This window comes from Colletotrichum phormii, assembly GCF_030913505.1.
Source record: "Colletotrichum phormii strain CBS 102054 chromosome Unknown BDP81scaffold_5, whole genome shotgun sequence".
NCBI lineage: Eukaryota > Fungi > Ascomycota > Sordariomycetes > Glomerellales > Glomerellaceae > Colletotrichum > Colletotrichum phormii.
This window is the reverse complement of record NW_026851447.1, coordinates 112,595-125,690: the sequence shown is the minus strand read 5'-3', so window position 1 is coordinate 125,690 and position 13,096 is coordinate 112,595. Positions and strand designations below refer to the sequence as shown.

At 51.1% G+C, this 13,096-nt stretch overlaps 4 protein-coding genes across 4 annotated transcripts; 2 read left to right on the top strand and 2 right to left on the bottom strand.

The window, feature by feature from the left end:
- Positions 1-2,212: 2,212 nt before the first annotated feature.
- Positions 2,213-3,676, top strand: BDP81DRAFT_512270 (uncharacterized protein). The gene is made up of 3 exons (XM_060595791.1): positions 2,213-2,765; positions 2,838-3,015; positions 3,069-3,676. The coding sequence occupies exons 1-3, from the start codon at positions 2,410-2,412 to the stop codon at positions 3,501-3,503; spliced, it is 969 nt and encodes a 322-aa protein (XP_060447931.1). The 5' UTR covers positions 2,213-2,409; the 3' UTR covers positions 3,504-3,676.
- A 592-nt stretch (positions 3,677-4,268) lies between these two features.
- BDP81DRAFT_420767 (Glyoxalase/Bleomycin resistance protein/Dihydroxybiphenyl dioxygenase) lies at positions 4,269-5,367 on the top strand. Its single transcript, XM_060589872.1, has one exon. It carries the CDS (start codon positions 4,686-4,688, stop codon positions 5,112-5,114), a length of 429 nt encoding a protein of 142 aa, XP_060447930.1. The 5' UTR covers positions 4,269-4,685; the 3' UTR covers positions 5,115-5,367.
- Positions 5,225-8,017, bottom strand: BDP81DRAFT_512261 (uncharacterized protein; the record flags this gene model as incomplete). Its single annotated transcript, XM_060595790.1, has 6 exons — positions 5,225-5,387; positions 5,422-5,880; positions 5,933-6,420; positions 6,478-6,944; positions 7,379-7,544; positions 7,985-8,017. 6 exons carry the CDS (start codon positions 8,015-8,017, stop codon positions 5,225-5,227), a joined length of 1,776 nt encoding a protein of 591 aa, XP_060447929.1.
- Positions 8,018-8,582: 565 nt separating this feature from the next.
- On the bottom strand, positions 8,583-9,808 carry BDP81DRAFT_312793 (uncharacterized protein; the record flags this gene model as incomplete). The annotated part of the gene is made up of 3 exons (XM_060583839.1): positions 8,583-9,039; positions 9,106-9,544; positions 9,601-9,808. 3 exons carry the CDS (start codon positions 9,806-9,808, stop codon positions 8,583-8,585), a joined length of 1,104 nt encoding a protein of 367 aa, XP_060447928.1.
- Between the last annotated feature and the right edge of the window lie 3,288 nt (positions 9,809-13,096).

Here is a 13,096-nt window from a genome sequence, read left to right as displayed (position 1 = left end):
AGGAAGAGTAGGAATATCTGAATGTATCACTCCGTCCCAACAAGTGGATGACAATCCGAGGAAATGCACCCAAAACATCATCAGAACATTGAGAAGTCGGAAGCCCGCAACCTCCAAATCCTCTCAAGTGATCTCATCCTCTGCCGTGGTGATGTCAGTGCGAGCTTTGCTTGACTGTGTCAGCCTACTTCATTTCTGACATAACTTAGCTCAACGGGATGATATTGTCCAAAACCGGTCCCCGAGTCCGAGCGGGTTCGGAGTTGGATGGGAGCACAGAGCACTCCCGCCCTCTAATACCGGAGCCTTCGCAGAGCCGCAAGTTAGATTGATCGACGGAGGAAACGTTTTAGCTTCCTGCGTTTGCGAGAACGCGGGGATAATTTGATTGCCCTTACATTAGTCCGTTGAGTAATCGCTGGGTTCCTCTCGGCCCTAAGGCTTAGCCTGGGCACCTACCAGAGTTTATTGCTCGAGTAGCTAGAAGGTTCTGACTGGACCCGACCTCCTTCGCGTTTCTCGGACGCCGTCTCGGTGCTGACCATCACTTCTCTAGGGGTCCCCTTCCAGGACTGAAGTTCTGCTTCCCCGTGTTGGCTCCACCGAGTCCTAAGAGGGGTTGTTTTTCTTCTCACATAGCCGCTTCCGGTCTGTTCTAGACTTCTACAGCGGGTACTTGCTTTTTCTCCCCTCGTTCTCTCCTAATCTTTTCCCGCTGTCTCTCGACCTCCGATCAAACCATGGTGCGGGGCACGAATCGTGTGATCAGATTAGGCCCGCCTTGAATTGCAGGACTGAACTCAAATGGGCAAAAAGGGTCATTGAAGTCTCCCGCAGATGCCTCATTAGGACGTCGTGAAAATCACAGATCAACCTGTCAGCGTTGAGGGTGCAAGACACGATAGTTGCTATCGACAGCACAGTTTGATATCATATTTACACAATTAGAACGCACGCGAGGCTGCTTGTCGGCGTCGGTATCGTATCTACCATTAAACCCGTCGAGGGTGTCCGCCCGGAGGTGACTCAGATCTTGAGCTCCAAACAAGATCATAATGTTGATCTGTGTGGTTTCCAATTCCGAGCCCTCGGAGGCGGAGGGCCCTAGTAGCCCACCACTTACGGCCAGTAGATGAACTCCGGTAGCGGCGTCTCAAAGTTTTGTAAAAGAGGAAGGAACGTGAGATGCGATAGGCGAACGTGATTTCATAGACCATGGTCATCATCTGTTCTTGCAGTCATTGCATCGGATGGCCAGCTTGGGCCAAGGGTCCAACAGCCTCCTGGCGACGGCTCAATGACTTCACCGAACCCGAGGAGGTGGATGTGATGGGCAGTCAAAAAAGCCCGACGACAGAGGCTTTCTCCGACTGATCCCCTATTTGATCAAATCTATGAACTCCAATTACACGCAATCGCCGGCGGGGAACCTTGGCGGTGGTCTAGACAACGAAAGACTAATCGATCCCCCTCTTTCAGCCGATGCATGGCAGAAACTACCCATCGTCTGGTGGCAGTCACTCTCTCTATAGTGACGTCGAGTTGAAAGGGGGAGATGGAGGGTGCATCCAGGACTCTACGAACGTTGCATAGCGAAAGCGACATCCCTATTTCATCACATCCCACCAGTGGCCACCCTCTTCGATCACGAATGGAGGGTGACAGAGCAGGTAAAAACCCCGTCAGTCCCGAGGGGGGTGCTAGGCATTTATTCGCGGCTCTTTTTCTCAAGGCGTCCATATGACATATGGACGGCAGGGTCAGCAGGTAGGTTGACGAAGTCCTCCCCTGTAGGTGACGACTTTAAAAGTATAAGTCGCGAGTCTACTCAGAAACATCAAGTGTCTGATTGGTCAAACATGTAAGATGGTGTCCAGAGCCTCCCACCCAACCGCGTTTCATGAGGGGGGCCTCAGCACCAGTTCGCGGGGAGCCCATAGTTCCCCACGGGGCCCCCAACTTGTATGCTTGTATGGGGTCAAGGGCATGGATTCGATGAGAAACTTTGTGGTTACAGACTGAACCCCGCGTGGCATCATGCTCGACCCTTGTCGCCGCCCAGAGATTTGGGATACCCGCCGGCGCGATGGCCCGTCACAAAGTCACCGATTCTGTTGATTTCGGCTCTTTCGTCAATTTGGGGTCAGTCTGGCCGTTACCTCATCTACCCTTAGCCCTGTTCGACTATCAAGAGCCGTTGACATTGTAGCTGAATTTGCCTCGGCGTCACGGCTCGTGAAAGTCTCATTCTGAGTATTTACGTGATGGACCGTCCCACGATATTGTCCGACATGCCCGAGCTGAAGATCCCAAAGCAGACGATTACCTATCACGGGTTTATGCCACTACCATCTTAGCAAGTTTGCCCCATTCGTTTACTTTCCGACCTATCTCAAATCCCCTATCAAGATGAGGCTCGACAATCTTCTATCATTCCTTCTTTGCCTCGCCGTGGCTAGTGCCCAGATGGCCATGCCGATAACAGAGGCAAAGGGCCGCGGCGGCAGAGACAAAGACAAAGGAAAGGGAGGCAAGGGTGATAAAGAGCCCGTCAGAGGAGGAGCCTCTGCCCTTCAGAGCCGTATCACAGATCTTAGAAAGAGGGTTGCCGAAGCCAATGATACAGTTGTGCCCTTCGAGGGAGGCACACTCAAAGGCTTGGTGGGGCTGCTGAAAGTTAACGAGGCGATTGTCACCCTTGGAAGTACCATCGATGTCAGCACAAAGGCCGCAGAGGCCACCAACGCCCTGCCGGCGAACGAATCGTAAGTCGCCGTTTCCTGAAATTCTCCGATGAGAGATCGGAATGTCTGTGCTAACCCTGTCACTTAATACAGGACTCAGATTGGCACACAGTTCCTTGGCCTTCAGCCGGAGATCAACAACTTGTTGACTGAGGTTCAAGGCAAGCGCGCAGAATTCGACAAGGCTGGCTTCCGGATCTTGGATGTGAGGAGTCTCATTCGTGACTCTGTCGTCATTCAGAAGGACAAGGCCGGTGACTTGGGCGGTGCCGTAAGTTAATTTCGTGTGTGACGCGATAGACTACACGTCTAACTATTACGCAGTTCACCAAAGCTCTCGACCCGACATTCCAACCTTTTGCTACACAGATCAGTGACCAGATCCAAGGTAACTTCACCGCCGCCATCGACGAGTACGATGGTCGTGCCGGGAAGATCAAGATCCCATCCAAAGCCGTCCCCGTGCTGACGGATCTTCTTGCCGGCGTGGCTAGAGCACTGGGCGTCGGCGGCAGGAACAAAGCTCTTGCGGGACCTGTCACCGAAGCTGAAGCCGCGTCTATTCCGATGACCAACTATGCCAGTGCGGAATCTGCCTTTGCGGATATCGGTGCCGCTGATACACCCGAAGCGAACATCGCCGCCCAGGAAGCCCTAAGGGGAGGTGATGACTTTTCCAGACTTGACCCAGATGAGAACGATCTCCGTGGCATTCCGCCATTAGTTCTCGCTGTCCTACGCAGATACGAGATTATCTAAAGAGATGAGATGGATGTTTTGAAGCGAAGGTATTTTCTTGGCTGCTTTTAAAGCTACAGTTTTGCGGCAACGGTTACAGTTCTCAGGCGCGAATGATGAACGCAGTAATGAATCTACGAACCTTCTAGTTATTAGTTAATACCCTATGAAGAATACACGGGTCAAATTCTGAACTTTACTGATTGTAGTCACTTGATCGGTCTGTTTATTCGCTATGAATATAATTCCAAGCTCCTGTTTCCAAACGGCGAAGTACTTAGATTCTTCGATACCTATCACTTGCGTACTGCATGGGGGCTATGAAAGCTTGATCAAAGACAAGCCCTGTTCATCGCCAAGGCGGCGAGTCTTCTTGACCTGCGACTATTGGCAGGAATCCGCTATTTTCGAACTCTTGGAAGCCCCGCGCGTGCTGGCGCCGAGCTTTTGGCCTGCTATCACCGACGGTATTAAACTCGGACGGCATGTGAGTTTGCTAATCCAGGAACAAACGAGTTTAGTTTGAGCTGCCCCTCACGCGGGGCACTTCCGATGACGGGCCAGTCAGCATTGCCGACGACCTCTGCATTTTGAGTTCTGTTCACCTGACCCTTTTACACCTGCATCTGGTCTGCGAAAACGCGGAAGCAACCCGAGCTAGGCCACATTTAGCCAAAGAATTAAAGTTGCCATCTTGGCTTGCTGATGGTGCCGATGTACAAAGACCTCGGATAAAAAAGAGGGGAAATACTCGAGGAGAAGTCTGAAGGAGAAGGGCCAAGAAGACAAAAAGAAAAGAAGCGTCCCCTCAAGCGAAGAAGGGCTTGGACTGGAATTTGATCATGGCGTTGCCCATCCCACCCACCACAACCGATTCGTCTGAAACCCCATTCATGTAGTGCCGGTGGTCCGGTTCAGACTTTTTCTCACCGCCCTCATATTACACCACTTCTCTCTACTCGACATACCTGTAGACATCACTCAACGATTGGCCTTCGGTGTCCATTCACCCAACCCATCTGATGATATACATGTATGCTGCCCCAAGGCGGAGTGCATGAAAGAAGGAGGGAGAAGCCGCGTTGATCCGTGTGATCAGGCAGACCCCGGTCTCGAATACCACCAAGCAAAACCATTAACGCATGTAATTATCCCGTCAGGGAGTGGGAAGAAATTCACGTACCCAACGCCGAAGTCGCGTAAATGGCCGAAGGCGAGGAAATCGGGTCGGCGTGGAAGATTATTCCGTCGCTTAGCTCGCGAAATATCGCTGCCACAGTTGAATTCTATACGAGCGAGCTGGGGTTCACCTTGGGCGGAACAAAGTCCGAGAACGATGACGACTCTCAGCTCTACTTTTACTCCGTCTACGCAGGAAACAAGACTGCTGCCAACATCTACTTCTTTCTGTGCGATGACAACGAATTCCATCCTGGAGGAGTAATGATCGCCTTGGGCACGGCAGGTCTGGACCACTTCCAAGACCTCTTGATCTCTAGGGGCAATGTCGAAGTTGTCGAAGCTATCCGCGATACGCCTTGGGGTTACCGTCAGTTCACAATCAAGGATAATGATGGCAATCGTCTGACGTTCTTCAAGTTCTTGGAGGGAGGAAACCCAGGAACCGACTGATATCACAATCTTATGCACGTCGGGTTGAGCTTCTTAACTGGATATCAATTGAGTATCGAAAATTTCTCAAGACGTACTAAGTGAGAGCATGCGTGCTGAAGAAAGATAATTCATGGAGGATTTCCATATAACGGATCTGGGGAAATCGCAAACTCATGCTGAGCAGTAAATTGGTTCATGTTGTTCTGCGTGCTCATACCATGGAAGAACATGGGATCCAGGTCGGGAAGCCAGAATTCAAAGAGATTCATCACGTCAGTTCCGATGAGCGGACTCGGGGCGACCGCGGACCCCTCAATGTCCAAACGCCCAGTCATAGCCGAGCTCGGGGCCAAGTTCATCTGTAAAATTGCCGTTAGTGCTACCCATGCGAGGTCCAACTCGCCCTCGGCGACCAGTGATAGGTCTACTCACGGTCGAGAAGTCGGTGTGAATGTCCGTAGACGCGACGTCATAATCGGGTTGCTGTGGGAGTGACCATTGAGGCTGCGTAGAGAGCGCCTGGAACGCTTCAGATGGCGCATGGGGTGTCAAACCGGTTGGACTCCGACCGTTGACCTCGTTCACGTAACTTCGAGCGATCTGTGAGAACTCGCCAACCATCGAACCCGGTATCGCCCCGTTGGAGATCATTTCCATTCGGCTGCAGTGACCTTTCACAACGTCAAGCAACGCCAGGTTGGTTGCGGTATGTATTTGCCGAGGGTTGTGAATTACGAGGTCGAACAGGACAAAAAAGGCCATGATGGGAATCGTTGCCATCATCCTGTGACGAATAATGTTAGTCAAGGCACACCGGGATCAGGGATTTGACGTACCACATGGGGGTGTAGGGGGACATGTCTATTATCGAGATCAATTCCAGCAACGAACGAGCACTATGTTCCACAGTGTTGAGAGTCTCATCTCGACGAGAACAGTCTGAAGAGTCTTCTGACACTGGCAAGTGCCTCAAAGCCATTCGCGATATCGTTAGGAGGAAGCTGTAGTAAAGAAAGTGAGTGACCAGAGCGACTGTTCGCTCTTGTTCTTCAACGATCGAATGAGGTTTGACCCAGCCACCGGGCCTGAAACCGTTATCGGGCAGTGAGTTCCTCCAATCTTCGAGCTCGTCCAAAAGCTGGTCGATGATGTCTAGGTGGTATTCCCCTGGATTGTCTGATACGCCTACGGAGAACAGCGATGTATTGGCTCGTGATAGCAGACGCGCGTGGCTGATGAAACACAGAAACCAGTCGAATCCGCCAGAGAAGAAGGACTCAGGCGTTGATGGAACTGAACAGGATATGTCGCAATCCATGATGGCCTGTTTGTGAACGTCAGTCGTGAGAGACAGACCGCACCATAAATATGTTAAACTCACAGATGATCTGCCATGATGGAAGCTATTGATTTTCTCCAAAGAGTAAAATACCCAAAAGGTTCGCCGGAATGCGTCTGCTGCGGCTCCGACGAACTTGGCGTCGGCAAGATTCTGTGCTCTCCGGGCAGCTTCTGACATAAGAACATGCTCGAGTACGATTCCAGCGATGCCCAGTGAGTATATCACCATTGCCACTACGGCTTGAAAAGTTGTAAGTGTGTCTGGTAGCATAATCAGATCGGTAAAGTTGGCTAGAGAGATGGAGAAGAATGCCCATGCATCGCCTTTCCCGGGCTCAAAAGACCCTCCACCGTCGTATTGACAACCGAGAGCAAGAACAGAATGATAAAGACATATCCATGACTTGCTCTTGGGTGCTGAGAGAGGTTGATCTTGGCTGAAAGCGGTCCTCTCGAATGCTTCGCGATCAAGGAACGGAAATCGAGGATGTACACGCTCAAAATACACTGCTGGTGGTAAGCACTTTGCAAAACATCAAGAACAGGAGAGAGACAAAAATATTACTTACACTTTACATACTTCGCGAGAAGTGGTTTGTCATCAAGACAGGCCGGGCGCTCAGGCTGACGATTCAGACTACAAGTACGGAGTTTGACAAATCTTCCGCGCTCTTCAACGGCGCTTGCAATTCGCCCGACGAGATCGTGAACCTTTTCATGGCCAAGACATTTTGCGAGCGATTTTAATCTGCCTTCAGAAAAAAAGGTCAAGTTCTTGGTGCCGCCTATGACTTACTGGTCAGGGCGTCGTCGGATTGAAGATGTGGAATGGGAGGGTGGGGCATGGTCATTATCCTTGAAGTATAGCACACTTACCAAAAATACCATAACCCTATTCACAGTGAGCCAAAGTTCGAGAAACTGGGGCAATACATGTGGACTTACTTTGACGTAATTGGAAGCTTCGGAGGGTCTGATTGATCTCGGGGCTTCACGCGCTCTGTCGAGTACTCGATCGACGTAGAGTTCCGGGATCCGGTGCGGAGCGGGCCGTCGGGAATTTGTATCGGGGGTGGATGATTTCTCCGAGATTGTCGGGTCCGGTGACTTGGATGCCGGTGTTGGCAGTGTTGCGAAGTCCAAAACCGATACGGTGCACCCTTGTTGTATGTCATTGGGCGTGCCGGAAGACCGGCTCGAAGGAAAAAATTGTCTTTGAACTAGGTAGTTATCCGTAAAGTTATCAATGAGTTCTCAAAAGCCCCGAATACATAGAAACGGCGTTGCTCTGGACACGACAATAAGAGGAAGTACGTACTGTTTGGTCTGCGGGCTAACTTTCTCACGCCAAAAACGCACTCACTTTTCCTTCTCTGTGCAAACTCTGTCAGCGGTGCCATCGAAAGAAAGGGCGAAAATTATGACGACAGCTGCTGTGCCTTACAGTGCAGTTGCTACAAGTTCCAGATGACCCCGGGCCTGATTGGAGAATCAGCCAACATCCTCGAGATATCTGCGCATATCGACGCAACATCAAGCATGCCTACCAGGACATCGAACTTTGCGCGACGTGCATGCATTGCACGACTTGTGGGTTCTAGCACTTGAGGCGTTACTGGGCATACTCGGTAAAGTTGTCCTCTAATATGGGATGGATTTCCGAAAGTAGACGAAAGTAGAAAGAAGGAAGCCGTAAATTTGTAAAATCTCGGGGCCGTCGCGAGACATCATGGCAAAGACGAGTTGAACTGCCACGCAGACACAGCCTGTGCTAATCGGCGTCGGGTCCGGTTTTCCTAATTGGGTAACCGTTACCGAGGCCTCGGGATTTTATAAGAGGCGGTGCCGAGTGACGCCATCCAACCTACATGTAGTTTAATTCTGTTTGACTTATGAAGGTTTTCTCAAAGAGGAGCATTTAATCTAATGCCACGTGTTCGATTCGTTACAGACTTACAGTCTTCTTCACCCCACTAAATCTGGAAACCGGAACAGAATGTCTAAGTGTGAATTGTGAGCTTGGACACGTATGGCTACTCTACTGTAAGTCTGTAACTACTCTGTCGAAACCACGTGAACGGCAGTCCAATCAAATGATGAATTTCATTACAAACGAAATCCTGGATATCTTGGTAAGTAAATATATCAAGCTGCTTGGCGAGATACGGTCCACTGCGTTTCCGCCTGGATTACTTTATCTCTACCCAAAAGCTCCTGTTCAGGGGTTAGGCGTGACTCGAAGTCATCCCCACTATCCTCATTCTTCCCTTCACGTCCGAACGAAGCGACCTCCGACCTGTAGTGTTCGTCGTTGTCCGGGGAGTATATGGTTTCCAGAGCGATTGTGTCAGGTGCGCTTTGCTGCGATCGTCTGAACTTGTTTGAATCGTTGTAGCCACTTGCGTCCGAAGGCCCGTCGAGCTTTGAAGCGTCTCGCCGACCTGTACATCGCGAGTACAGTGATCCTAGCATCGGCATGCTAACACAAATGATACCCATGTTCGGCTCTACGGTCGACCAAAAGCTGGCCCAAATCATTGTCTCGGTCAAGTTTTGGAGATCGAGGTTGGTGAGGCTGACGATGCGGATGATTGCAACTACGCTTACTCTGTTTCACCATGTTGTCAGTCTATAGCCAGTTGAAGTAGGTACGGATGTGCAGGCATACATTAAGCCTATTGAGAAGACGGCGATGATGCCAAGTTTGGCCGGTGTGCTCATCTTGAGTGCCCAGACAGTCGAGATCGGCAATGCCAAGATCATGACGTTCGTGATGACATTGAAAGCACCGATAACAATGAACGACGCTATTTGATTTCCACACTTGCCCGGGACGGCCGGATTGTATGTGGCCTCGAAGGGGTGGCAAATCAAGAAGACTTGCAGGATATTAGCCGTTGTCCAGACCATGACAAAGCCCATTGCGAACTTCGTCGCGGTTCGGAGTCCTGGGTTGACAAAGACCCGAAGGTAGAAGAACATGACGCTGAGCTTGATGGTGCTGATGCAGGTTGCGAATATGAACTCGTAGACGACTAGAAGTTTGAGGATGATGACAATATTCGGAAGGGTATCTGTGATCGGATAGCCGATGCCCATAGGCGACCCTTGACACAGATTTGTTAGACTCGAGTTAGAATAGCTTGCGGGCCCGAGTACTCACACAAGCCTTGGATTACCAGCATCTCGATGCCTTGAGGCACTGCGAGGAGAATGAGGAGGTCATCCCACCACAACTTTGCCCCCGAAGAGAAACATGCAAAGAAACGAAGCGCGACCACAATGACCGCGAAGAAAACCAATACGCAGTTAACAAGGAGGTGAGCCTTGACTATCGGTAACGTTGGGAAGCTGACAGCGTGGAGCGCCATGCTGATGGGCAGTAGCTAGGACTACCCAGAGGGAGTGTCCCACATCTCGCTTCAAAAAAACTGCTACAAAGATGATTAAACGCGATCACTCGAATTTGGAAAAAAAAAAGTCCAAAACGAAGCAAAGCAACCAACGCATCATCCCATATTTGATCCTGAAGACATCTCACTGTTATGCCAGACACGGAGAGTTGGAGCTAGCTAGAGCCCCTGCGTATTTTCATCGTGCCGGCCGATCACTGGTCTTGTGTTACGACCCAACATGCACGACCAAGAACAGGGCCTGCCCCGCAGGCTTACGACGGTTACTACGCCATACATGCACAGGACAAGGGGACACAAGGCACCCTCTCACGGAACGGAAGAACTATGGTACAAGTCACGTGAGGATAAGATAAGGATCATTTGGGATCAATATGATCCAACACGACTTGGGGGCTAAACGTACTGATTGCGGGGGATTTTAACTTACACCATTGGACGTGGCAGCCCGAGGCCACGAGTTCCCCGGACGCTGAAAACCTAGTAGAATGGGCAGAAGCCGCTAGCCTTGTCCTAATGTCACCTATAGGTGAACCCACGCACAAAGGCGGCAACACCCTAGATTTATGCTGGGCGTCCAGCAACCTCCATAGGGCTTCCACCAGCATAGAAACGTCACTACACACGACATCAAACCACGAATCTCTGCTTACCCGGGTCCCCTTAGCCCTGATCGATTCACCCAGCCAGACCCCGGGAAGGTTTCGGCTCGACACGATGGACGAGGAGCTTTTCCTCGGCATCATTAAACGCAACTTACAACCCATACGCCGCACTGCAAGCAACATCCAAGACCCACAGTCTTTAGATCTCCTAGCACAACAGCTTACGGACTGTCTTATTAAAGCACTCACGGCTTCCACAAAGCGCACGCTCGGGAAAGGTACAGGGAGGCCATACTGGAGCGAGAGCTGCACACGCAAACACCGAGCCTATGCAAGTAAGCGAGCGATGTTAGCAAGACTCCGCGCAGCCGGAGTGAACTGCTAATAGGAAGAAGAGGAGGTCGAAGCTCTAAAACAGGACTTCCTCTACGAGTTTAAACGCTCCAAGGATGCCTTTTAGAAAGATAAGATCTCCTCAGCCTCCTCAAGCAATAACATATTTGAAATGGTCGGTTGGCACAAAGCCACAGGATCCTTTCAGACCCCGCCACTCCGAGATATAGATAACCAAGACACGCTTGTCTCACAACCAAAAGAGAAGCGCGACTTATTTACCCGCGTCCTCCTTAGAAACGCTGCAATCTCCGAGGACATACCAACAGAAAGCCCAGTCCTACAAAGGCAAGCTACGCTTCCTTTCCCGCAGGTTACGAAGGACGAGGTACGGTCTTCGGTTCTCACCGCGGGAAACACGACTCCTGGGACCGACGGAATCACTACGACTGCTTCAAAATAGCATGGCCAGTTATTGAGGATATTGTCCTCTCACTTTATTGCGGGTATATACGCGAGGGTTGGCATCCTACTTGTTTTAAAGAAGCAACTCTCGTGATCCTAGCAAAACCGGGAAAAAGAGACAAGACACTCCCGCGCTCCTATAGGCCAATTGCGCTCTTAGCCGTCCTCGGAAAAGGCTTGGAGAGACTCATCGCCAGACGACTTGCCTGGATCGCAGTTAAACATCGTGTTCTGCACGATCAACAGTTTGGAGCACTCCCTCTTCGCTCTTACAGCGACCTCATCGCAGAGGCCATCCACGACATCGAGTGCGCCTGGCAAAGAGGCCTGGTTACCTCTATGCTTACGCTCGATATAAAAGGGGCTTTCGACGCCGTGCTCCCAGGACGACTAGTCCGACGCCTCTGCGAACAAGGATGGCCGGAGAACCTCGTACGCTGGGTCTCAAGTTTTGTTACCAGAAGGAGAGCAAGAATAAGGCTTGATGGGGAGGTAGGAGACGTCTTCGGTCTCGAATGCGGACTACTACAAGGCTCACCCGTGTCTCCCATTCTATTCATACTCTATATTAAACCTCTTTTCAAGCTGGGTATAGCTCGCCTAGAAAGGAAGCGATCTCGTTTCGGCTACGCCGATGACGTCGCTATCTTAGCAAGCTCAACATCACTAGAGAACAACTGTGACATCCTAACCAAGGAATAGAAAGAAACCTTAGGATAGGGCGCGACGGAAGGAATCACTTTTGACCTCGATAAGTCCGAACTAATCCACTTCACTAAGAGACGAAAAGACGGAAACCCATCAATCACAGTAGGTTTGCAGGATAGGAGGTATCATACAGTTCAGGCTATCAAAGAAGGCTCTTCTCTACGCTGGCTCGGCGTTCACTTCGACCGTAAACTCACATTCAAGAGTCACGTAAGAAACCTCTCTGCAAAAGCATGCCAAGTAGTCAATAGACTACGGGGACTAAGGAACACTGTCTGGGGCGCGCCTACGTACTTACTTCGCCGAGCGATCACCTCTTATATATTACCCACTCAGTACTATGCATCTGAAGCATGGTGGCCCGGCAAGAGCCGGATAAAGAATGGACGTACTATCTCAAACGGGGTTGGTAGTCTGCTACACCAACTGGACGCGACGCAAACCAAAGCCATCAGAGCGATGGTCCCCGTATACAGAACTACGCCTGTACCGATCCTACAGCGCGAGGCGGCTCTACCCCCAGCAGAGGTGATACTGGACGCGAAGCTCCACACAGCGTCCACCAGAATCCATCGTCTGGACGAGCGACACCCTCTCCGAACGAGACTCAGGGACAAATCAGGACCAGACTCACGGCTACGACGAATGGCAAGCCTCGTAAGCAAAAATACCGAATACATCGATCCGTTAGAACTCCCCCCTTGGGAGCAACTAGCGGACTGGCAGACAGCCCTCGCCAGGGTCGGCTACGAACCTAATAAGACCAAAGAAGAACAGGCCCTCTCCTTGGCAGGCAGGATGGCAACTTTCTCCAAGCGGGACATTATTATCTACACTAACGGGTCCCAGATATCGGACGGCAGCAGCACCTCCGCCGGAGCAGGCTGGGTAGGGTACCAAGCTACACGGCAGATCTTCCGCGGATCCGAACCACTCGGCTCCCAAACTAAGGTATATAACGCGGAGGCACATGCTGCGTATCACGGCCTGATAGAAGCCACCCGGGCTCCTACGGCTCGTATGGCAGATAACGTCCACATCTGCCTCGACAACCTCGCAGTCGCGGCTAGACTATACTCCCAGAGCACAGGAAGCAGCCAGGCTAGATTTAGGGCCTTCAATAGGCTCTCTTCCT